Here is a 25735-nt window from a genome sequence, read left to right on the forward strand (position 1 = left end):
TGAGATGGTATTCTTACACTGCTTACCTCAAAGGGCTATTGGGAAAAAACTTTTGCCAACCTTAAAGCCAGTGAAGAAAGGTAATAGTAGTGGCTGTTATTATTATTGTTACTTATTAGCTGGGTGACCTTGGGCAAGTCCTTTCCCTTCCTCTTCATGTCATTTGCCTTCCCTGTAAAATGAGGCTATTGGACTATATGACTTCTAAGGCCCCTTTCAGCTCTGGCATCCAGTCCTCTGAGAGACAAGAAGATGCAATGGATAGAATGCTAGATAGAGGTCAGGAAGACTCTGACACTCACAATAGTGCAAAAGTGAGCATGCCAACTTAACCCCTATTATGTCCTAATTATACCTATTCCAGGACTGTTGTGAGGCACAAAAGAGATCACATGCTTGGCACACTTTAAAATTCTATCTAAATGTTGAGGCTCCTCTCAACTCTGACATCCTGTGTTCTACGGTACTTTCCAGCTCTGACATCCTGTGTTCTAAGGGCCCTCCCAGCTCTGACATCCTGTGTTCTACAGTACTTTCCAGCTCTGACATCCTGTGTTCTAAGGGCCCTCCCAGCTCTGACATCCTGTGTTCTACAGTACTTTCCAGCTCTGACATCCTGTGTTCTAAGGGCCCTCCCAGCCCTGACATCCTGTGTTCTAAGGGCCCTCCCAGTTTTGATATTCTGTGTTCTAAGACCCTTCCAGTTCTGACATTCCTTGTTCTACAGCCCCTCCCAGCTCCAACATGCTATACTCTAAGGGCTCTTTCATACCTGAAATTGTGTGTCAGAAGCTAGCTTCTTCTAGCTCTATGTTCTAAGACTCTCTTCCAGCTCTAAAAAACAATTTTGATTCCCAGGCCTTTGACCACTGTAAGCCATAGACCCAGCTGCAGTGGATGACCTAGTTTCTGGAGTCTCAGGAATAGGTTGAACATTCAGTGTCCCCTCCATCCCTCAAGTAGAGGAAAGCTGGCAGGGTGGGCCCGTGGGAAGAACTCGTGGTTTGGCAGTTTCAGTGATCCAGGGGGGTTGTACTTAAGTCTTCCAAGCCTTGGGGCTTTGGGACACAGCTCTTTGGACCTCAGAGGACATTGCTGCCCTTGCTCACATTGAACCAAGATTTTCTTGTGTTTCTAGTTCCCCCATAGAGAAAAAAGTGTGGCCTAATGTCCTTCCAGCTGGTTCCGGCATTCCTGGTGTGACTAGGATAAGGCAGATGTAATTCACTTACTTATTCATAGAATTTTAGGTTTTAGGCTCGTGGGATTTAGGGCTAGACAAGACCTTACATGTCATAGGGGCAGCTAGGAGGCCCAGTGGATAGAGTGGATAGAGTGCCAGAGTTCAGATTCAGCATCAGACACCCGTGCTATCTGTGTAACCCTGAGTAAGTCACAACCCCTCTTTGCCTCAATTTCCTCACCTGTAAAATGGGGATAATAAGAGCACCCATCTCCCAGAGTTGTTGTGAGGATCAAATGAGACAAGAAGTATAATTTTTAGCACAATGCCTGGCACATAGTCAGTGCTATATAAATGTTAGCTATTATTATTCTATTCTATTATAAGCTCCATAGCTGCAAAGACAGATTCTAAATTTTGTTATTGTGTCCCCAATATCTACCCAAGTGCATGGAACAGAGTAATTGCCTAAGAAATGCTTATTGTCATCAGTTTTCAAAAGAAGAAATATAAGTATCAACAACCAAATGAAAGAGTGCCCCAAATCACTAATAATAAGGGGAATGTGAATTGAAGCAACTTTGAGCTTTCCCTTTATGTCTATTAGATTGACAAAGATGAAAATGGTAAATGTTGGGGGTGGAGCTGGGAAAAACAGGCTGTTGGTGAAGTTGTGAATTGGTACAAGCATTCTCAAAAACACTTTGTATATGTGCTTAAAAGATCACCAAACTCTATATACCATTATTACTAGACATGTATTTAGATTCCAGGGGGTCAAAGGAGGTAAAAAATAGAAGGAAAGGTCCCATAAATTTTAAAAAAAGTAGGATCACTTTTTTGTAGGAGCAAAGAATTGGAAGAAAAGTGCGGGGGCAGCTAGGTGGCACAGTGGATAAAGCACCAGCCCTGGATGTAGGAGGACCTGAGTTCAAATCTGGCCTCAAATACTTGACACTTACTAGCTGTGTGACCCTGGGCAAATCACTTAACCCTCATTTGCCCCACCAAAACCAAAAAACCAAAAAACAACAACAACAACAAAAAGAAAAGTGAATAGGTGTCCATTTGGGCAGAGGTTAAGCAAATTATGGTATGTGAATATAATGGACTGTTATTGGCGATAAGAAATGATAAATAGGAAGTATTAAGAAATGTTTAGGGAAACTTGTGGGAAGCAAAGTAAAATGAACCAGGAGAACAAATTACCTGATGGCCACAGTAACATAAAGGAAAATAGCACCAAAAGACTTTAGAACCCTTCGATGGCCTGATGGTAAAGCCTTTTGCCTCTCATTAGAGAGGTGGTGGACTACAGGTGTGGAATGAGGCATATGTTTTCAGACACGGTCATTGTGTTGATTCATTTGACTAATTTCGTTGCAAGAGAGTGTTCAATTGGAAGGGGGAGTTACAGGGAAGTAATGGCAATGTTTAAAAATAGCATCAATAGAACATTTTAAAAGGGCAAAAAAAGAAAAAATATGTATTGCTGATGGAATTGAATAGACACCCTAATTTCCAAGGAGTTGCCTCATAGGGACTAAGACACATAGCTATGTTGAGGTTTCAATAGATCCATGTTCTAATCCAGTAGCACAAATCACTGCCCATCTATTGGCTCCATGTTCATATCTTCTCATGAGAGGTTTATGGGTTGGTTCCCTGCTATGGGAGGCCTTTTTCTTGGCTGGTACTTTATGTAACTTGAGGCATGAAATTCTGCCTGTAGATGTAATACTAAGTAAGGGACTAAGCCACTGTTTATTGTCTTCTGAAACCACCAGTGTGTCTTCCATTTGGGAAGATTTCCTTCCTCAGCAGAAGAAACTTGTTTAGCAATTATAAATTTTTCTGCCTGGGCATTAAGAGGTGATAGTTTTGAGGGACAGCTAGGTGGCGCAGTGGATAAAGCACTGGTCTTGGATTCAGGAGGACCTGAACTCAAATCCATCCTCAGACACTTGACACTAGATGTGTGACCCTGGGCAAGTCACTTAACCCTCATTGCCCTGCCCTCCCCCCAAATTAATAGTTTTGGGCAGCTAGGTGGTACAGTGGATAGAGTGCCAGGCCTGGAGTCAAGAAGACCTGAGTTCAAATTTGGCCTCAGACATTTACTAGCTCTGTGGCCCTGAGCAAGTCACTTATCCCTGTTTTCCTCAGTTTTCTCATTTGTTTTTTGTTTTGTTTTGTTTTGTTTGCGGGGCAATGGGGTTTAAGTGACTTGCCCAGGGTCACACAGCTAGTAAGTGTCAAGTGTCTGAGGCTAGATTTGAACTCAGGTCCTCCTGACTCCAGGGCTGGTGCTCTATCCACTGTGCCACCTAGCCTCCCCTCCTCATTTGTAAAATGAACTGGAGAAGGAAATGGCAAACTACTCCATAATCTTTGCCAGTAAAACTCCCAAATGGGGTCAGAAAGAATCGGACATGATTGAAAAGACTGAACAACAAAGTTTTTTTTGAAGTATATCATTGTCATTATTACCTCTTAGTTTGTTAAAACTTCAAAAGTTTTTTTTTTCCTTTTGTAACTTGGATTAGAAGCCTTACGATACGAGCTCTCTTCCTTTCCCACCTTCTCTAAGATAACAGTAACTTCTTTTTTTTCTTTTTAAATGTTTTATGGATGGTCTTTCCTTTTTAAATACTACTGTCACTTTGCAGTGATCTCTCTTCTGTCAGGAGAACCCTCGACTCTAGTGAATAAGTACTGTCAAGCTAAACAAATCAATATTCTGGCTACATCTGAAAACCTATGCCTCATTTCAAGCCTAGGCCTTCTGCCTCTCTTCAGTAAGGCACTCAGTAAGGCTTTGCCATCAGCTCTCATAACATTAGCTTCTTCAAGGTCTTTCTTAGGTTAAGTTTACTTGGCAGGCTGCCTACTGTGAGCTAATAACTCTCTTCCAATGTCATTGATTGTGCTCCAAGGCTGAGCAGCCCAAAAGACCAATCTTGAGTTCAGAAAGACAGAGGTGAGCTCATTCATTGCTTAGGCCAAGTAGCATCCCTCCACCTTCGAGGCCAGATCAGAAGTGATAAACTACATCAGAATCAGGGTCTCTTCTGTACATAAGCAAGGACAATCTAGTCTCACACTGCACTATTGCCTGCCTTCCCCAGGCACAGGAGATCAAAGAAGATGAAACACACAGGCAGGCCCATAAGGAAGGTCAGAGGTGATCATATTCTAGCATCTTTCTCCATCACTTTGGAGCCTAACTATCCATGCTCTATCTTTTTTTTTTTTTGCTGGGCAATGAGGGTTAAGTGACTTGCCCAGGGTCACACAGCTAGTAACTGTCAAATGTCTGAGGCTGGATTTGAACTCAGGTACTCCTGAATCTAGGGCTGGTGCTTTATCCACTGCACCACCTAGCTGCCCCTCCATGCTCTATCTTTAATAAATCCCACTTGCATGCACCATTTTGCCTCTTTTGGGGTGCATGGTGGTGATGCTTTACCATGTTATCCACTTAGAGTATTTGCTGCTAAATGTTGGGCAATGAGCAGGAAAGAAACACCTCTCCATCTCTGAAATTAGCCCATGAAACTGAGTATGAGCTCACTAACTGTGCTGGGACCTTTCCTTTTAGTCTCTTGATGTTATTGTGTATATATCACTGGAGCATGTGGACTCTCCGTTAGTTATCCCTTTGTTCATTTAAATTTCTTTTATTTAGAATTTTTATTTTCCCAAATTACATGTAAAAACAAATTTTGACATCAAATTTTTAAAACTTCTTGTTCCAAATTCTCTCCCTCCCTCTTCACTCCCCTTCCCGCAAGAACTCAAACAATTCAATATAAGTTATTATCCCTTTGTTCTTGATATACTGCTAGCCCGTCTCTTTTTCTGATTGTTTATGGGGTGTTCAAAATGTCTCGATTTAGTTTTAAACATTACTAGCTCTTGGTTCCCTTCAGTTTTGACATTCTGTGTTCTAAGTTTTCCCTCACCTCTAGCTATGGGATGTGTTCTAAAGTCCTTTGTGGTTTCAGTAGCTTAAAATTGTACTAAGAGCTTGAGAACACCTTGTTTTTCTCTGAGGTCATCCTTTAAGTCATTGATCTCAAACTCAAACAGAAACAGATCACCTCAGGCCACATATTGATTTAGAAACCCTCAAATTAACATTCTGTTTACTTTTGCTAATCCTTTCAGCGAGTTTGACACCTCAGCTTTAAATCACTTTTCCCGTATTGCTAATATGTTAATTCATTAGCAATAAGTTGTAGCCAACTCATACCTATCAGGAAATGGCAAACCACTCCATTATCTTGGCCAAGAAAACCCCAAAGGGGTCAATGAAGAGTCTGACGGGACCGAAAAAAATGACTAAACAACTCATACGACCGTGTGCCTCCCCATTGCCAGTCGAGTAACCTGCAGCTCCAGTTCTTTAGACATTGGTATTCCCTGTTACATAGTGGGCTCTATAGCATCATTGGGAAAATATTGTTATTAAAAGCATGGAAGCAGTTGGTTTCAGGGAAAAGCTTGGCTTCATTAAAAGTACTGGACAGTTTCCAAAGGATATTCCAGCTCACTCTTCTCCCATTCAATCCTGGGCCCAGTTCTTTGTTCATCCTCAGTATCTACCCAGAATACATGATATATGAGTTCTGTAGGTAGTCTATATCACTGCATATCATAGTATCTTGGTTAGGAGAAGAGATATTTTTCATATACTTGTTTTTTCCTAGGCTGAATTCATGTAAGCGATTATCATAGTTTAACATTTCTGTGTTAAATCTAGAGATAATAACGAATCTAGAGAAATCTCTAGGGAATACCTCTTTCATTTGGATTATTTACTGGATATTCTTTCTAACATTGGCAAGCCCTCTTGGTGATCGGGCTGGGTTTGGAGTCATGCACAAGATGAAGCGGTCAGGCTAGATGATTTCAAAGGTCCCTCCCAGCTCTAAAAGTCTCTATTTCCAGATTATCTTAAAGCTCCACTATGGCTCTGACACCCTGTGTTCTAAGGGTCCTCCCAGCTCCGACATTCCATGTTCTAAGGGCCCTCCCAGCTCTGACGTCTTGTGTTCTAAGGGCCCTCCCAGCTCTGACACCCTGTGTTCTAAGGGTCCTCCCAGCTCTGACATTCCATGTTCTAAGGGCCCTCCCAACTCTGACATCTTGTGTTCTAAAGACCCTTCCAGATTCATGTTGGTTCTGTGAGCCTGCAACATTGTACCCTCTGTGCAAAACCTGGTTACACCAGTCTGGGTCAAACTCCACTCCCTCAGTCAGGGCTCTTTAGGACATTTTGTCTTTTCTGCTTCCCAGGGGAGAGTGATGGAGCAGCTGGCTTTCCATTTGCATGCAGCTGGCTTTCTTTAGATTCTGGTCACATCTTAGCTGCAGTGGGTGAGGAGCAGCATACTGGTCTTTGACAGCTCGATGATTTCCAGGCTGCCGGGGGCTAGGAAGCCTACTGGGACCACTTGGCAGACAATGGACTCTTGTCTTGAACCTTTTGATATCCACTAGAGTGATGCAGGGTCTGGGCTGGGTGTTTTCTTTTTCACACTTGGAAAATATTGTATTTCACAGTTTTTAGTCAGCAGCCAAATAGCTCTGCAGCTTGGGAAGCGGGCTGGCAATCTGATGATTTAATGTGTTTGCCACCAGCTATCTCCGTCAGAGTAGGAGGGCAGGCTCTGTGAGCAGGGAGTGACTGGTGTTCTGGATGGAAAGAGCCACTCACACTAGCAGCTCATTACCAGAGAGTTAAGGACTCAAGCTGACACTTAAGCAAAGGACCAGCCCAGAGGAGCATAGAGAGCTTCGTTAGAGCGGTTCAGACTGGAGTACTGAAGTCCCAGAATCATACAGGAGAGCCCATTCCCTTCCAATTCTGATAAAGGCCTTGATGGCCTTCTGGTCAAATACTCAGGTGGTATGAATCTGGGGTGGGGGGGGGAGAGAGGGGAACGGAAAGCTAGCACCTTGAGTGACAGGACCAAAGATAGTAATGAGTTAGATCAATCTTGAGATCAATCTATCAGATGAAATTCAATAGGGATAAATGTAAACTCAGGTCTTGGGGTTCAAAAAATCAATTTCGCACAAGATGGAAGAGGAACAGTCTGACAAACAGTAGTTTGTCTTAAAAAAAAAAAACAACCCTAAGGTTTTTTAGTAGCCAACAAGTCCCTTGGGAGTCAATAATGTGGTATTGCAGCAATGTAAGGAAGCACAATCTTGGGCTGCATTAAAAGAAGCATGGCTTCCAGGCTTTATGCCTGGGTTCTCCACCACCAGGGTATTGTGTTAGGAAGGAAGTAAATAAGCCAGAGAGCAGCCAGGCTGGTGAAGGTCCCCGTGTCAGTGCCACAGCAAGATTGGGCTAAGGGAACGCAGATGCTTAACATAGAAAAATGGTGGCTTGGGAGCATGGGGGAGACATGCTAACAATTTTCAAGTGTTTGATGGATAGTCATATGAATTAGACTTACTCTGTTTGGTCTTAGAGACCAGACCTAGGGTTCAATAGGTGAAAGCTACAAATAGGCTCATTTAGGCTCGATGGCAAGGATAAACTTCCTACATGATAAACCGTGAAAAGTACAGCAAAGTCAAGGATGAGCACTGAGAAAAGGCCACTGAATTTGAATGAATGAATGAAAAATTATTAAGCTCTTTAAAAAGGGGGGAAAACTGCCTAGTTAGGAGTGCTGTGCAGTGGTAGAAAGGACTGCCTTGGGAGGTAGTGGCTTTCCCACACACACACACACTTCTTGGAGGTCTAGAGGCTGAATGGCTGCAGTAGATCTGTAATGGGTACTCTTTGTGGACTAGATGCCCCCTGAGGTCCAATCAATGCTAAAACTCTGTGATTCTGTCCTGTTTGTGGGTGGCATGCCAGGCTCAGCTGCTATAGGAGGGGAGCCCTGGGAAGGATGGAGCCATGAACACGTGGTAGAGAAGCCACAGTGATTGAGGTTAGGAACAGGTTGGGGTGGGAGGGTCTGAGAGCTCCCCTGTGACGCAGGCTGTGCTGTCTCCGGCAGCTGAAGGAGCACCCAGAGAAGGGCGTGTACGTGAAGGGGCTGTCCATGCATACGGTCCACAGCGTGGCCCAGTGCGAGCGCATCATGGAGATGGGCTGGAAGAATCGCTCGGTGGGCTACACCCTAATGAACAAGGACTCCTCACGCTCCCACTCCATCTTCACCATCAGCATCGAGATCTATGCCGTGGGTAGGTGTGGGCAGTCTGGCGGGAGGGGCTTGGGCCATAGAGCTGGAAGGGAACCCCGGGGGCTCTCTAGTCCAATCCCCTTATTTTACAGGGGAGGAAACTGAGGCCCAGGGAGGTGATGTGAGTCAGGCAAGAGAGTTCCTAAAAAATAAACTATAGATTTAGAACTAGAAGGAGTCTCGGAGGCAATCTGGTCCACCCCCTTCATTTTACAAATAAGGAAACTGAGGTACAGAATGGCAACGTGTCCTGACGAAGGTTACTTAGGTAATGAGTGGTAGATCTGGGATTCAAATCCAACCCAGCTAAAGTGACTTTATCAGAGTCACACAGCTAGTAGAGCTTCAGAGACAGGATTTGAACCAAGGTCTTCCAGCTCCATGTCCATGCTGAGCCTCATCCAACAAATTCAGTTGAGTTCCTCAAACACTCATGTTCTCCCTTCTCTCCTCCATGTCTTAGTCTCTTCAGCTTTTTTCCAAGTGTCTTCTCTTATGGGGTTTCCCAGTTGTGTACAAGTGCTTGCCCCACTGAGATGGCTTCTGTTGGCTTTATATTTGCTTATCTCTATACATGTTATTTCCTCCCAGAAAATTATAAACTCCTTGAGGGCAGGCACTTTTTTTTTTGTCTTTGTATCTCCAGTAACTAGCACAGTTTCTAGGACATAGTGGGAGCTTAGTAAATGCTTGTTGAGTTGAATTAAAAATCTTGTCTACTGGGGCAGCTAGGTGGCGCAGTGGATAGAACACCTGCACTGGATTCAGGAGGACCTGAGTTCAAATCTGGCCTCAGACACTTAACACTTACTAGCTGTGTGACCCTGGGCAAGTCACTTAACCCCAATTGCCCCACCAAAAACCAAAAAAACAAACTTGTCTACAATGCACTGGGATAAGGGTTGGGGTTGGGGTGGAGATTCAAAGATTAAATATGCCATGAGCTGTATCCTCCAAGAGCAGGAGAATATAATACACAAATGCAAATGTTTTATGACAAGAACCTCAGCTTTATACAGAAGGGGTAGGGTTATTATGACTGAGGAGGGGCATCAGAGACGGTACCCTGGAGGAGGTGGTATCTGACTAGGGTTTTAAAGAATTAATCGGAATTCAACAGGTCCTTGGGAAGGGTGGGCATTGCAGGCATTTCCTGCTCAAAACCAGGAAAGGTTAGGGGAATAAATAATCTGTTTAGCTACAAGTTTGGAAAGGTCAGGCGGTGCCAGGTTGTGGGGTTAACAAGCATTTATTAAGCACCATTTATTAAGCATTAGGCGGGGCAGCTAGGTGGCACAGTGGATAGAGCACCGGCCCTGGATTCAGGAGGACCTGAGTTCAAATTCGGCCTCAGACACTTAACCCTTACTAGCTGTGTGACCCTGGGCAAGTCACTTAACCCCAATTGCCTCCCTTAAAAAAAAACAAAAAACATTAGGCACTATGCCAAATTCTGCAGATACAAAGAAAGGCAAAAAAGACAGCCTCTGCTTTCAAGGAGCATCTGGTCTAGTGGGAGAGGCAACGCAAAGGTCATGAAAGCGGGACAGAGGAGTTGGAGCTTGACCAAGGAGGTCATGGGGATCTATTAAAGATTCTTGAGTAGAAGTGGCATGAGCAGATTCTGTACCAAGGGTCTGGCCAGTGGTATGAAGGATGAATCAGAGAGGAAGAGGAGCCCAAGTGGGCAGATCCATTAGGAGGCTATGGTCCAGACAGATGGCAATAAGGGCCTGTAGGAAGACAGGGGCACTGGGAAGATAAGCTATAAATCCTTATCTTCACATGCTGTTGGATTAAAGTGAGACCCTGAGGGGCACTGTGCTGTAAAGAATGCTGAATCAAGGAGACTTCGGTTCAAATTCTTCCTTGGACACGTGCTGGCCGAGTAACCCTAGGCCGGTCAATTAATTTCTCCACCTCAGTTTCCTTGTCCATAAATTGAGGGGATTGGACTAGATGACCTCCAGCTCTAGGTTAATGGTCTCATGATCCTGTGGCCTTGGGTCTGTCACGGATGTGTCATGTGGCCTGGAGGAAGTGATTTCCTTTGCTCCAGATCTCACCCTTCACTTTTGTCAAAGGAGGGGCCTCCAAAATCCTTTCCCATTCTGTGAGTCTAATTCCTCACCGTTCTCTAACAAAATTTGGTTCTACAAAGGTGAAAAGGTCCTTCCCCTTGTATTTCCCTCCAACCTTAGGGGTGGATTGGTAGTTGAGGAGTTCGGGGGTCAGCAGATCTTGACCCAAACACCCCTCTAATTGGACAGAGCATGGGCCAAGGGCTACCTCCCCATCTTCCTCCTCAAACTGGATAGTGGCTTCATTCTAATGTAGGAGACCCTCCCCCTCCCTTGGGTGTAACTTCTGAGGGAGAGTGGTATGATGTAATAGAAAAAGCCCCAGACCTAGAGTAAGGAGACCTGGCTTCAAATCCTCCCTCTTACCCTTCTAGCTGTGTGCTGGTGGACGAGTCATTTCACAATTGTGGACAAAAGTGTTCTTGTCTGTAAAGTGGTCATGACCTTCCTTGACTTCTCGGCTTCTTAGGGCTGTGAGAAGGATGCTTTGTAAGACTTGGAAGTGCCAAAAAGGGCCTTGGGGAAGGGAACATGTACTTATTAGGTGCCCTTTGTGGGCCAGGTGCTTTGCAAACATGTCCTCATTTGATCTACAACCCTTTGAGGTAGGTGCTATTATTATCCCCATTTTACAAATGAGGACACTGAGGCAGGCAGTGGTTAAGAGACTTGCCCAGGGTTATATAGCTAGGAAGTGTCCGAGGCTGGATTTGAATTCAGGTCTTTCTAACTAACAAGCCCAGCATTCCATCTGCTGTGGCACTTAGAAACTTGGTTGTTATCATCAAGGCACTCCCAGTGGCTTATTTAAGATGAGTGATTGGGGGGGGGGTGTTTGTATTTTATTGTGCTGCTTGGGAACATTTAAGTGCCACCAGGAAGTTTGTCTCTTGACCCCCTCCTTCCCTCTTTCTTCTTCCTCCCAATTTGATCCTGTTTGGCCTGAGATGTGAAAACATCCGACATTAAAAGAACCCTTCCACTGAGTCAGCTTCCACCCTGCCCCTGTCTGGTTTGGGACCATGTTATGGGGTGACCCAAGCAGTCATCAACCCACCACAGGTGCTTGCCTTCAGAGGCAGAGTATCCACATTTCGAGGGCAGCCCCCTTTCTCCTGTCACCACTAGACACAGCTGTAACTAGGGCAAGAGACCAAGGCTTTGCCCCAAGGTGCTGAATTTAGAGGGTGTCAAATTTTGAGAGCCCTGAGTTTGGAGGGTGTTGACGACACATGCAAACAACACTTGGCTCCTCGTTAGCAAGAATAATTAGTTAAAATAGGAAGCTCTCAGATGGTGCTATAGAGACACGGTAGTTATTATTAGGGCTTACTTAAGATGAGTTCTTTTTTGGGGGGAGGGGGCATCTGGATTTCACTGAGCCATTTAGGGATATCTAGGTCCTTGTCCCAGATACAAAAGTTCCTAGTCCCAACTCTGCCGATAAAACAACTTTCCTTTCCTTTTCCAGTCCTTCTCCCTCCTCCCTCTGCCTTAAACCCAGCATAGAACTTGTGGGGCTTTCTGAAAGGTTCCGAGGGGTTCAGGAAAGGCCACTGTTTCAAACGTTCAGGCCCAGGCTTCCTGCCCACTTCTTTTCAAGGCTAAGCATTTATTAAGCACCTTCTGAGTGCAGAATATCATGCTGGATTCTTGGGAGACATAAAATTTATCTAACTCAGTCCCTGCCCTCATAGAGCTTACAGTCTGGTATAGGGAAAAGACTCAAACATGGATTCCTACAATATTACCTGAAAAGTGCTATTGAGAGGTGTGGACAAAGTGCTCCGTAAGACCCAAAAGGGAAGTGCATTACTAAACCAGGAGCAATCAAGAAAGGCTTCCTGGAGGAGGGAGCATTTGAATGGAGCTTTAAAGGATGAATAGAAATTCTTTAAGCAAAAAGGAGTGTTCTGGCCAATAAGGAGGAGGTGAAGAAAGGCACTGAGGCCACACAGGGGAGAGAAATTGGACAACAATCTAAATTATGTCTAGGGGAGTGAGATGAGATGGGAAAGACATGACACAAAGCTTAGAGGGAGAGCTAACGGACCAGGTCAGAGAGTCTGGATTCCAAAGGAATGTCACAAGCTAGAACATTGGGTTGACGCTGATACAATAAAAAAAATGGGACAGGGGAGGATCTGAACCTGGGATTTTATTAGTATGGGGTACTCCCAATATGGAAACTCCCTCCTGCAATCTAGATCGGCTATTCTTCTGTAACTCATAGCTTTAGAGGGTTGTTTGGAGGGAGGTGGGGTTGGGTGTCTTGGCCTCTAGTCTCACAGCTAGGCTGCATCAGAGGAAGGATTTAAACACAGGATCTCCAGACTACAAGACCAGCTCTCCGTATATTATGTCGTGTACCCTCTCAGGATGAAATGGGAGAGGGAAAAATCTTGCATCAGGTCCAAAGTAGACTGTACAAGTACAAGATGGAGAGTGATAGTTTGAGATCTGGTTTTTTTGGGGGGGAAAATCTGGAGGTCTCAGTGTACCACATACTTATTATGAATCAACAGGGTGATGTGGCCACCGAAAAAGCTAATGGGATCTTAAACTGAACAAAAACAGGCCTGGTGTCCAGAAAGAGCCGTCTATCCTTTTCTCTGGTCAGGGTACATCTAGGGTGCTGTATTCGGTGCACCCCAGTTTATTAAGGATGTGGATAAGCTGGAGAAGCATCCTCCAGGGGAGGGCAGGCTGAGATTGTTAAAGGTCTCGTGCCCATAGAAGGTTCACCTGAAGGAATTGGGTATATTTAGCTTGAGGAAAAGAAGACTGGGGGAGATTTGGGAAGAGAGCTATCTTAAAATGGCCGAAATAGATTGTATATTGAAAGTAAATTGAAAAAAAAAAAGAAAGTAAATTGAAGCTGTCAGGAAGAAGACCCATTAGTCCTGTCCTCCTGGACTCCAGATGTCAGGATGAGGAGCCATGGAGAAGCCTAGTTAGCCTTGATATCAATTAAAGCTTCCCCAAAGGAGAATGGGCTGCCCGCCAAAGTTTCCATGGCTTCTTGTCCCGGTGTGTTGTAAAAGGGTTGCTTATTCAGCTGAAGGTCAGATTAGATGGTGATTGGGGTCCTTGCTAACTCATTCTTGAATCTTAGCCTGAGGGAATTTTACTTGCTGGGCAATAGGGAGCTACTGAAGGTTTGTGAGTGGAGGAAAGAGGACCAGGATCATATCTCTGTGTAGGAAAGGTGATTTTTTCCCCCCAGGGTTTATGGGATGGGCTTGAATGGGGAGTGTATGGGAGCAGAGAACCTGTTAGGAAATTATATTGTAGGAGAGGAATAATCAGGGGCAATCTGTGCTAGGGTGGGACTAGTGGGAAAGGAATGGTTTCAAAAGATGTTGCTGAGGTGGAGTTTATAGGACTTGGGAACTGATTGGGTGGGAGAGATTCAGGAGAGGAAAGAGTCCAGGGTATGCTCAGGATTACAGATAAAGGATCATTGCATTAAAGCCAGAAGCCATCAAGTTCAACTCCCTTATTTTGCAGTTGAGGAAACTGAGGCACAGAGAGATAAGGCTGAGGGTCACTTGGCTAATGTATTATCAGATCATGGATTGAGAGCTGGAAGGGACATTGGAAGCCCTCAAATTCAACCCTTTATTTTACAAATTAAGGAACTGTGGCCCAGAGAATTTGAGTGACTCATCCAGGGTTATGTGGCTGGTAAGTGTCTAAGAGGGGGATTCGAACCCAGGTTGTCTTGACTCAAGTCCACTAAGCTATATTGCATGTTAGATGAAGTCTCTCTAGGGTCTCATCTTGGCTGACCAGGGATGGAGATTACCAAACAATCCATCCCCTCACCTTTTCTATCTCCCTGGCTCCCATTTGTTTTTCCCTCTGCAGATGAACGAGGCAAAGACCACTTGAGGGCAGGGAAGTTGAACCTAGTCGACCTGGCAGGCAGCGAGAGACAGTCGAAAACAGGGGCCACAGGGGAGCGGCTCAAGGAAGCCACAAAAATCAACCTTTCACTATCGGCTCTGGGCAACGTCATCTCGGCCCTGGTGGACGGCCGCTGCAAACACATCCCCTACCGGGACTCGAAACTGACCCGGCTACTGCAGGACTCCTTGGGGGGCAACACTAAGACCCTTATGGTGGCCTGCCTGTCCCCTGCCGACAATAACTACGACGAGACCCTCAGTACCCTGCGGTATGCCAACCGAGCCAAGAACATCAAGAATAAGCCTCGCATCAACGAGGACCCCAAGGACGCCCTCCTGAGGGAGTACCAGGAGGAAATCAAGAAACTGAAAGCCATCTTGGCTCAAACGGTCAACTCCAACAACTTGACAGGTAGGCTCGCTGGGCCCCCCAGGGGGTGCTGTGGCTCTCCAGCTGATCTGCGCAGGGATGTGTATTTGGATGGCCCACCACAGCCCTGTTAGGGTGGCTTCCTAACTGATCTCTCTTGTTCCAGTCTCTCCCATGGCCCCACCCATGTAGAGAAAGACTAGAAAGAGAGAGGAATTTACACAGTATCCTGGAGGTGATAGGGAGCTTCAGAAGGCTCTTGAGGGGGAGGGAGAGAGAGTCTTTTAGGACAACTGACCATATCCCTCCTTCCTGGACCAGGGGAGTAATGTGGAATAAGTCTGGAAAGCTGGGACGGAGTCAGATTGTTAGGAACATCAAAGGTCAAAGAGTTTTATTTTAGAAGCCATAGGGAGCCGTTGGAGGTTATTGAGCAGGGAAGTAAGATAGGGAGGTCTGTACTTTGGGAAAGTGGTAGGGAGAATAATTAGGAGGCTCTTGCAAGAATCCAGGGTGATTTGTTTTGATCTTTATATCACTGTGCACATAGTAGGCACTACTCTGTTGGTTGGATTTGTTGAGTTGAATCTCTACCAGGAACTCAATTCAATTGAAGAAATATTCATGAAGTGCTTACTGTGTGCTTAGCCACTGTGCTGGGCACTTGGGATGTGCCCAAACCTGAATGATGAGCAGACACTGTCCTCAAGGAGTTTTCATTCCACCAGAGGCATGCTATGCTTACACATAGTAGGTCTAAGAGAATTTGAGGGAATCATGGGAGGGGTCCCCTGAGATGAGCTTTGCATTCAGCAGGACCATGCCTCAACTTTTGAGTCTTTCAGGGAGGGCGCCTCCCCCAAACTGTCCCTCAGTGTCTGTAAGAGACGTTATGGGATGAGGCATTCACCCATCAAGAGGTTTCTTCAATCCTTCTGTCCTTCCAATACATTACAAAATGTTTGTTTTATTTTGTTCTTTTTTTTTAGGGCAGTGAGGGTTAAGTGACTTGCCCAGGGTCACACAGCTAGTGTCAAGTGTCTGAGGTTGGATTTGAACTCAGGTCCTCCTGAATCCAGGGCTAGTGCTTTATCCACTGCGTTACCCAGCTGCCCCTGAGATATCTTCATTTGACCCCATGAGAATGATCTCTTGAGTTTTTTCCTCCCTCAGGCAGACTTGTCCTTTTATTAGCATAGGCTGCTATAGAAATTCCCTTGACCAACGAACTCAGCACCCACTGTTCTGTAACAGCACCATCTTGGAATTACCTGGAGCCCTGAGATGGTACAGTTAAGTTAAGTGACTTGCCCAGGGCCACATAATAGATAGCTGATGCTGGATTCAAACCCAAGGCTCTACCCACCAGAACATGGCACCTCCTCAGGTGTCTGAGGGTGCCCAGTGTCTCCAGAGGCTAAGTCTAATGTAAAATATGCTGAAGACCCTCAAGGATCGATGGTTTCCTTGGTGGAGGCATACCTTCCCCAACACAGTTCCTGGCCCCTTCATGGTATAGCAGGAAATCTTCATGAGTTGCTGGGGCTGAAAAGATTCATTGTTTATAATTATAATAGCTGGCATTTATATAGCATCTTTATGCATCTGTATGCACATAAACACCATTATACCTACATGCATGCATCATACGTACATTCGCACACATATACAATACATATATGTATATATTTATCGATGTCTGTCTGCCTGCCTATCTATCCATCCATCCATCCATCTGCTAGTCTCACTGGATCCCCACAAGTCCGCATACATATGCCTTTCCCTCTGAATGCTTTGGTCTTCCCATCTGTATGATGGGGACATTTACCCACGAATTCTTCCACACCTCAGCCAGGAAGATAATGGGCCCTTTGAAGCTGCCTGGTAAACCCCAGGGCAATGGTGGGCGTAGGAGGTGGGAGGGCCATGATGGTATCTGCCAGTTAGGGGGCAGGTCTCCTCTTTGGTCTCTTCCTCCCTACTTCTACCACCCATGCACCACCAGCCTCCTCCTCCACCAGTCCCCATGGCAGCGGTGCTGAGCTTCTCATCAGCTGGGATGACTCACCCCCCACCCCCCACATGCTTATTAGACTGTCTTGCTCATCATATCTCCTACCAAAATGTTCTGCTGTCACTGGGTACCATGGGAATATCGGGTACGATCGATTAGGGCTCCCAGAACCCCACTCCCCAACCCTAACCCCAGGGCCCGGGTCTTCTAGCAAGGTGGGGTCTTCCCCCATGCAGGGGCACTGAACCAGAGAGTCCCCAAACTCCTCCATTCATCTAGGGGTGCTCTTCCTCTCTCATAATACTCTTAGGTTCACAGATTTAGAGCAGGAAGGAAAGTTAGAGACTATCAAGGCTAATCCTCTCATTTTACATATGAGGAAACTGAGGCCCAGGATCACTCAGTAAAATCCAAACCCAGGTCTTCCTGCCTCCAAGTCCAGTGACCCCAAAGGTCACTTGCAGGTATGCTGCCTCTCAGTTCTGACTTGATAAGGGACTGATGGGAACCTGGCAAAAGGTGAGAGAGAAGCCAGGCTCTACTGTACCTTGTTCTTCCCACTCAAAGCAAGGGCCTGTCCCAGATGCTGCAAGGGTTCCCCCTCACCCTCCTATTCTACTCAGGCGATCCATGCCCTATCAGGGTTCCCCTTATCTAATGGCACAGTTGGGCCCCAAGACTGGATGAGTCCCCCTTTGTATGGACTCACTGCCCCATCCCTAACTGTAAATATCTTGGCAGCCATGGCTGTAGTTAATGTGAGTCTAAATAAATGTATGTACTTGAAAAAAAAAAAGGTGAGAGAGATGAAGGCTGGTCTTCATCAAACCTTTGAAGTAAGGGAAGATTTGCCTATGCTCTCATCCTTGCTGGGGCTGACTCACCTATGTTGCAGTTGGGATTCAAGAGGTCCGGCCTGTGGCCTGACCACTAATTCCTTGTGTAACTTTAGGGATGACTTTAGGCAAGTCCTCTCCCGGGCTTCAGCATCTCCATCTGTGAAATGGGGAAAATAACCCCTGCCCTACCAAGGATCAAATAAGATAACGGATGGGAAAACACCTGGTGAAGCATAAACCCCTTATAAAGGCAAGGTGTTATTATAATATAATGATGACTTCAAGGGCTCCCTGGCCTTATCCCCAGAGGCAGTGCCACCCAGTGCCTCAATATTGGTGATGTGGGTCCATCTCTTTGAGTAAAGCAGCTACAGAGGAGGCTTCCCTCTGATTCCTTTTGATAGGCATCTAGGGGGCGCCACAGCGCACAGAGCGCTGGGCCTGGGAGTCAGGAAAACCTGAGTTCAAATCTTCCCTCAGACATTTACTAGCTGCGTGGCTCTGTACACAAAATACACATGTAGTTATAGGTAGGATACAAATAAAGTAGATACAAGGTAACCTTGGAGGGGAAGGCACTTAACTGGGGAAACCAGGAAATGCCTTCTAGAATTACTCTTCCCAAAGTTTGGTCCAGGGACTCCTGGGGCTCTCTGAGGCCCATTTAGGGGGTTCATATGGTCAAAACTATTTTCATAATAATATCAAGATGTTTTAATGTCTAATATGTTCTATATTGATAGAGAAAACCAAGGATGTGCTGGTAAATGTTTAACAACCAGCTCCCTTGGGGGCAAGGGGAATTTGTTTATGATATACTCTTGTTTAATCTGCATTCATCTCTTTTCTCCATCACATTCTTTTTTTTGTTTTTGCAGGGCAATGAGGGTTAAATGACTTGCCCAGGGTCACACAGCTAGTAAGTGTCAAGTGTCTGAGGCCAGATTCGAACTCAGGTCCTCTTGAATCCAAGGCCGGTGCTTTATCCGCTGTGCCACCTAGCTGCCCCCCATCACATTCTTAAGCCTAGACAATCGATAAAACAATGAATTAAGCCCTGATTTGTAGTACTCACCTGTTCCCAAGGTGTAAATGCTCACATGGAAAATGTAAAAATCAGCTTTCTTGATATGAGCTGGCTCCAGCATGCCCCTTGATGTAATCCACATCAACAAAATCCCTTTGGGAGTAGGTAATCAATCAATTTTAAGAGTGTAAAGGGGTCCTGAGAGCAAAAAGTTTGAGAACCACTATTCTATTAGTAGTTCTTATATCAACCAATCAACATGTACTAAGTGCCTACTATGTGCCAGACACTGAGGATATAAGTACAAAGACTGAAGATCCCTACTTGCAATGAGCTTATAGGGAAGAGAATTGCTACTAAAATATAGATACCGTATATATATATATGCTACTAAAATATAGATGGGGCAGCTAAGTGGCACAGTGGATAGAGCACCAGCCCTGGAGTCAGAAGGACCTGAGTTCAAATCCGGCATTAGACACCTAACACTCACTAGCTGTGTGACCCTGGGCAAGTCACTTAACCCCAATTGCCTCACCAAAAAAAAAATTAAAACATAGATAGCATATATATGGTGAAGAAATATAAATATAGACAAAGTGATAAAATTCAAGGTAATCTGGGAAGGAGGGCACTGCCAGCCCCTGGGGGAATCAGAAAAGGATTCACGTAAATGATGCTGTTTGAGCTTGTCTAGGATCAGCTGAGTCAGCTACACCAATTAATTGCACTAAGAAGTTAAACATTTAAAAAATAATTTTATTACAGTCTCTCCTACCTGTGCTAATGCATTTTAAATACAAAGCATTACAAGCAGACTTTATAATTTTACTTTGAAACAGATATTTTCATCTTACTCTATTTTCCTTGCCTTATTGATTTAAAAAAATGTGCTGTGGTATCAGTTTCCACAGTTTGTTCTTTCAAGGTATTCTTCAATTCTGGCCTTTCCAATGTTAAAAGAAAGGGTAGGGGGTAAGAAGAGAGAACATTCCAGACATGCCAGTGAGGGAAGCACTAGCCAGGGCACCTGGGTTCTAGATGGGAGATGAAGGATCTACACCTAGGTTCTAGACAGGAGATGGAGGATCTACTCCTGGGTTCTAGACGGGAGATGGAGGGTCCAGACCTGGGTTCTAGACGGGAGATGGAGGGTCTAGACCTGGATTCTAGACAGTAGATGGAGGGTCTAGACCTGTGTTCTAGACAGGAGATGGAGGGTCTTGCCAGTTTGGCTGGATTGTGGAATGTGGGAGGGAAAGTGATATCCACTGAGACTGGAAAGAAATGTTGGGGCTAGGTCATTTAGGGTTTTAAGAATTGAAATAGAGGGGGGCAGCTAGATGGTGCAGAGGTTAAAGCACCGGCCCTGGATTCAGGAGTACCTGAGTTCAAATCCGGCCTCAGACACTTGACACTTACTAGCTGTGTGACCCTGGGCAAGTCACTTAATCCCCATTGCCAAAAAAAAAAAAGAATTGAAACAGAAGAGTTTATATTTGATCCTAGAGGCAATAAAAAATCCCTGGAGTTGGTTGGCCAGGGGAGCCACATGGTCAGCTCTGTACTTAAGGAAAATCACTTTATAGAGCAGGTGGTGATCTGCATTGTTGGAGGTTATTTTCTCCACAGGAGCGCCCTCTACCAGAGGTGTCGAACTTGAACAAAATTCCCTGCCAAACCAGATTAAAATGTATTTAGGGAAATGTCTAACAAAATAAATGACAATTGGATACAACCCAGATGATGTTAATTTGTGGTTTTCTAAGTCTTAAACTGTGGGTCTTGACCTCTAACTGACTGTGGGGATCACAAAAAATTTGGCAACAGTAAAAGGTTATACATACCTATTTTATAATCCTTTATACCTGCGATTGTATAAAAATTTCTCAGACAAAAATAGGTCTCGAGTGGAAAAAGTTTAAGAAGCCCTGTTCTAAGTCAACACGACTACCTGTGGAGATTTCTCTTTGAGTTTGACACCACTACACTAAACCAATGACTGCCCAAGTCCGGTTTAAACTCCAAATCAACATAGCTAAGATACTTTGGTGATGGATGTAAATACTTATGTGATATTGTGTGATCAATGGGATTATAAAAACTAATTTCTAAGTACTTGTGTGCCCTGGATTACTCCTGATCCTTGTTATCTGCTTGCTGCCAGCCTTGCTGTTGAATCAGCCATTTGGTAAAGCCGAGCAAACCGAGGAGAAGCCGCCACCCCCACCGCCTCCTCAGCCAGATACCGAAGCAGAGAAGCAATTGATCCGGGAGGTAAGGACTAGGGAGGGCTTGAACCCAGGAAATGAGGCAGCTGTTTCCCCAGCGGGGGCCTGGCAAGGTGAGGTGATTTCCTCTGCAGGGCTCATCTGGATGTGAACATTCAGAACAGGGATTGGAACTCGGATACGCTGATCGGCAGTCCAGTGCTTTCCCCACCTTCCCATGTTGCTTATCTTTGTGCTGCAAGCTCTGTGGTTGGAATCCATGATCCTGGCTTTGATTTTCATGGAGTCCGGTGATCTTTCCTCTGTTCCACTGCTCCAGATGGCACCCAAGAGGTCTGTTGCCTGGGGAATGATTGGCAGTCAGGGCTTGTTCCCACAAGGTCAGGGAGCCTGGGCACTTTTCCCAGCAATTTTTGGGAACCTATATTTATGAGGACAAGAGAAAACAAGCTTACACACTTGGAATGAGCCCTAACTATGGACACAGATGCACAACCCTGGGGAAGTCACTTAATCTGTTTGCCTCAGTTTCCCCCTCTGTAAAATGGGAATAATAATAGCATCTGCTTCTTTAGGTGTAAAAATCAAATGATTATTTGTAAATCTTAAGACTCTTGTTAAAGTGATTGTCATTATTATTATCATTACTCCTGTGCCAGACATATTGGGGGACTCAGCAGTCCTGGGATCACAGGGCTCTATGATCCTGACTTCAGAGTTAATCTAGTCCAGTCCCTTCGTTTTACAATAGAGGAAACTGAGGCCCAGAGAAATTAAATAGCTTGCCCAATGCCACACAGGCAGTAAGTAACAGAGGCACCTCCGAGGTCCTTAGTTCCCTTTAGGTTGGCTATGCCTAGGCTATTTGAAGGACTATGTCTCTGGAAGAAGCCCTAAGCCAGGGGACCGAGATTCTAGCCCCAGCTCTGCTGGCTAGCTTTGAGCAATTCACTTGATCTCTGTGAACCTCAGTTTCCCCTTGTGCAAAATAACATTAACTATTTCCCTTTATATAAAATCCTTCAGTACCTCATCCTGGTGTGGATGGTACCTTGAGTTCTCAAAGCCAATGTCAGCATGAGAAAAGGCCTCTAGCCTGGGCCCGATGACAGACTGTGAGGAGATGGCAATTACCCTGTGGTTGGCCATCAAGAGATAAATTATTTAGCTAAAAGTAATTCATTAACATGTGATTATGCTTACCAAGCCTGGCTTCAAAGAAGAGGTGAGAAAATGTGTCTGCCTCCCTCTCTTCTTTGTGGAAAATACCATTGACATACTAGTGGTTCTCCCCCCACCCCCACCCCTGTTTATTCTTTGTTACAAGGGAAAAGATCTGTTTAGAAACTAAGGTAATATTAAAACAGAAAGTGTATGTACAAATTAAAAATGAAAAAAACACACACCAAGAATCCACTTATAAATCCAGTCTTTCAAGTCCCTCTGACTACTGTGTCCCGGGAAGGCCTGACAGGAAGGAGTCCCTTCCTGAGATGACAACAGGTACCCCACCAGGCCTGTTGGCTCCTGACTGAGCCCCAGGGGAAGCCTGGGATGGTGGAAAGAGCACTGGATTTGAGTTTGAATCCTTGCTCTGCCAGGAACTTGTTGGACAAGTTCTTGGACAAGGCTCATTTATAAGAGAAGGAAAGAGAAGGGGATACAAATAATATTCACAAATATTAAGTGCTTTACAAACATTATTTCATTTGATCCTAACAACAGCCCTGGGAGGGAAGTGTTTTTATTATCACCCCTATTTTGCAGAGGAGGAAACTGAGGCAGACAGAGGTGAAATGACTTACGCAGAGTCACACAACTAAGTGACTGAGGCCAGATTTGAACTCAGGTTTTTCTGACACCAGGCCCAGTACTATACCACCAGCTGCCTTATGACTGAATGGGTTCATCTAAATGATCTCTGAGGTCCCTCTTAGCTCTTAATCTTCTGGTCCTCTCATGGTGGACATGCTGACTTGCCTTTCAGGAGTATGAGGAACGGCTGGCCCGGCTAAAGGCTGATTATGAAGCAGAGCAGGTGTCAAGAGCCAAGCTGGAAGAGGACATCACAGCCATGCGTAATTCTTATGATGTGAAGCTGTCCACCCTGGAAGAGAACCTCAGGAAGGAGGCTGGTGCGTACTGCCCGAGGGCAAGTGGGGTATGTGTGTGGGGGGGCTGATGATAAAAAGAGACAGAAGTGCTGAGATCGAGGCTCTTGACATCTCATAGCATCTCACAGCATCATTGAACTGGAAGAGACCTCAGAGGTCATCTGGTTCAAACCCCGCCCCCCATTTTACAGAGGAAGAAACTGAGACCCAAGGATGAGAAGTAATTCATCAGAAGTGGGATTTGAACCCAGGGCTCTTTCCTCTCCACCACAGTGGTTACCTTTGTCTGTCTTATGAACCATTTGGCTCTGTGGTTTAAGCCCAGTTTTCATGAGGCCAAGTCTTGGTTTTGATTCTCATGGAAGCAGGTGATCTTTCCTGACTACATATGGCGTCTGCTAGCAAAGGCCTGCCATTGACCCCATGGAAGAGCAGACCAGGATGATTTGAGGTGGTCCGTCTCTAGGGCTGGGGAAACACCCCAAAGGGCTTGTCTTCCTCAATGGTGGCTCAGGGGTGCTCTGTTTATTCCTAAAGGATGAGATATTCCATGGTTTGAAAATTCTGCTCATCCCTGCTTTTTGTCTTCTTCAATGTTTTATGGATGCCTTTTTCTTGTCTTCTATCGCTATCACCTCTCAATGAATCCTCTGTCCCTGATAGAATTCTCCTTGGTAATGAATAGTTACAATCAGGCAAAACAAGTGAACATGCCAGCCGTGTTTGAATATATAGTCCTCTAATGAGGGAATGTGCTTTGTATGACTTCATATGTCTAACAGGCATCATATCTCTTGCCTTTTCAATGGGTGAGTAGAGGATACAGGGAGGAAGAGAATTTGGAACCAGAAAAAAGGAAAATCTATGCCTCATTCCCTACCCAAAGTCCACTATGTCTTAATAGTGTTCACTAATCCTTACTGTGTACAAAGCCAAATGCTATGCAGTGGGACCTTTTTTAAAAAAGGCTAATATGGGGCAGCTGGATGGCGCAGTGGATAGAGCACCAGCCCTGGAGTCAGGAGGACCTGAGTTCAAATCCAGCCTCAGACACTTAACACTTACTAGCTGTGTGACCCTGGGCAAGTCACTTAACCCCAATTGCCTCACCAAAAACCCCCCCAAAAACAAAAACCAAGAAAAGGCCAATACTCATCTCCTGCCATGGAGAAGGTTCTGAATGTCCTTTTTGTCCAACAAGGTATATTGCAATAGTCAAAGTAACCAATGTCAGTGGGTGGGTTTCCCTCCCAAGCAAACTATTTGTTATAGAGGATCATGAGATCTTAGAAGGACAGATTTAGGCCTAGAAGAGACTTAAATGACCATCCAGTCCTGCCCCCTGCCCCCATCCTCATTTTATTGATGTGGAAACAGTCACTGAGGGATGGAAGTGACTCACCCAGAGTCACATAGCTTGTCTGAGGCTGGATTTGAACCCAGATCTAATTGATTCTGTTTCTGGCACCCTATCTATTATACCACTCTGCCCTTCTGTGATTCCGTGAGACAGAAGACCTGGGGTTTAGTCCTGGCTTATTACCAACATGACTTTGGGCAAGTAATTTGCTCTGTGTGACCCCGGGCAAGTCACTTAACCCCAATTGCCTCACAAAAAACAAAAACAAAAACAAAAAAACCCCAAAACAATAAATATTGAGGCAGCTAGGTGGTGCAGTGGATAGAGCACTGGCCCTGGAGTCAGGAGTACCTGAGTTCAAATCCGGCCTCAGACACTTAACACTTACTAGCTGTGTGACCCTGGGCAAGTCACTTAACCCCAATTGCCTCACAAAAACCAAAAACCAAAACAAAAAAAAACCCCAAAAGCAAGTTATTTGCTATCTTAACCTGTTTCCTCATCTGTAAAATGGAGGTGATAAAACTTGCCCTCCCAGAAGACAAACACTTTATAACCAATAAAGCACGTTAGTGAGTGTGAGTGATCTTTGTGATCATTATTCTTGGAATGGAGTTATTGAGTCCCTGTTATATGTCCATAAAGGCCCAGATTCAGAGTCAAGAATCCTTGGGTATGGCATACCTCTGATACAGGGGGGCCATGAGACCCTGGGTGAGGTATTTCTTTTCTCGCTGTCCCCAGGCAACTTTATAAGACTATAATTTGCAGGTGAATTGCTGACCTGAATCTAGGGGAGGCGAGGAATTTCAACATAGGGGATTTCCCTTACATTGATTACATAGATCCCTAGACAGAAAAAAAAAAAAGATTGGCCGTGAGCAACTCATAGCCTTACTGGGGAGATAAGCCCCACACAGGAGCAGAAAAATGCCCAGGAAAATGCCTGGGCAAGCAACTTTCCCAGGGTCATAGAACTAGTAAGTGTCTGAGGCTGGATTTGAACTCAGGCACCTGGGTGCCTACACACCTATCACAGATGTCATGATATGGTGGAGTGATCTCAGTGCAATGGGCTGGTCAGGAAAGGATTTCTGAAAGTGGGCATCCAGCTGATCCTGGAAGGATGGGTAGGGTTTGGATAAGGGGAGTGGGGTAAGAGGGAATGATAGGACATCATAGTTGGGGAAAATGCCATGATAAAAGACACAGAGGAGGCAGCTAGGTGGCACAGTGGATAAAGCAGCGGCCCTGGATTCAGGAGGACCTGGGTTCAAATCTGGCCTTAGACACTTGATACTTACTAGCTGTGTGGCCCTGGGCAAGTCATTTAACCCTCATTGCCCCACAGAAACAAACAAACAAAAAACCAAAGACACAGAGGCAGC

General features: G+C 45.2%; 1 protein-coding gene across 1 annotated transcript in view; it reads left to right on the plus strand.

Annotated features, from left to right (window-relative positions):
* The window catches only part of KIF17 (kinesin family member 17), a 62458-nt gene that overhangs the window by 14075 nt on the left and 22648 nt on the right, over nucleotides 1–25735 (plus strand). The window contains 4 exon segments of the mRNA XM_043996093.1: nucleotides 8212–8401; nucleotides 14352–14804; nucleotides 20810–20919; nucleotides 22861–23008. Coding sequence (XP_043852028.1) covers nucleotides 8212–8401; nucleotides 14352–14804; nucleotides 20810–20919; nucleotides 22861–23008 — 901 coding nt within the window.

Source organism: Dromiciops gliroides, chromosome 3 (genome assembly GCF_019393635.1).
Source record: "Dromiciops gliroides isolate mDroGli1 chromosome 3, mDroGli1.pri, whole genome shotgun sequence".
Lineage (NCBI taxonomy): Eukaryota > Metazoa > Chordata > Mammalia > Microbiotheria > Microbiotheriidae > Dromiciops > Dromiciops gliroides.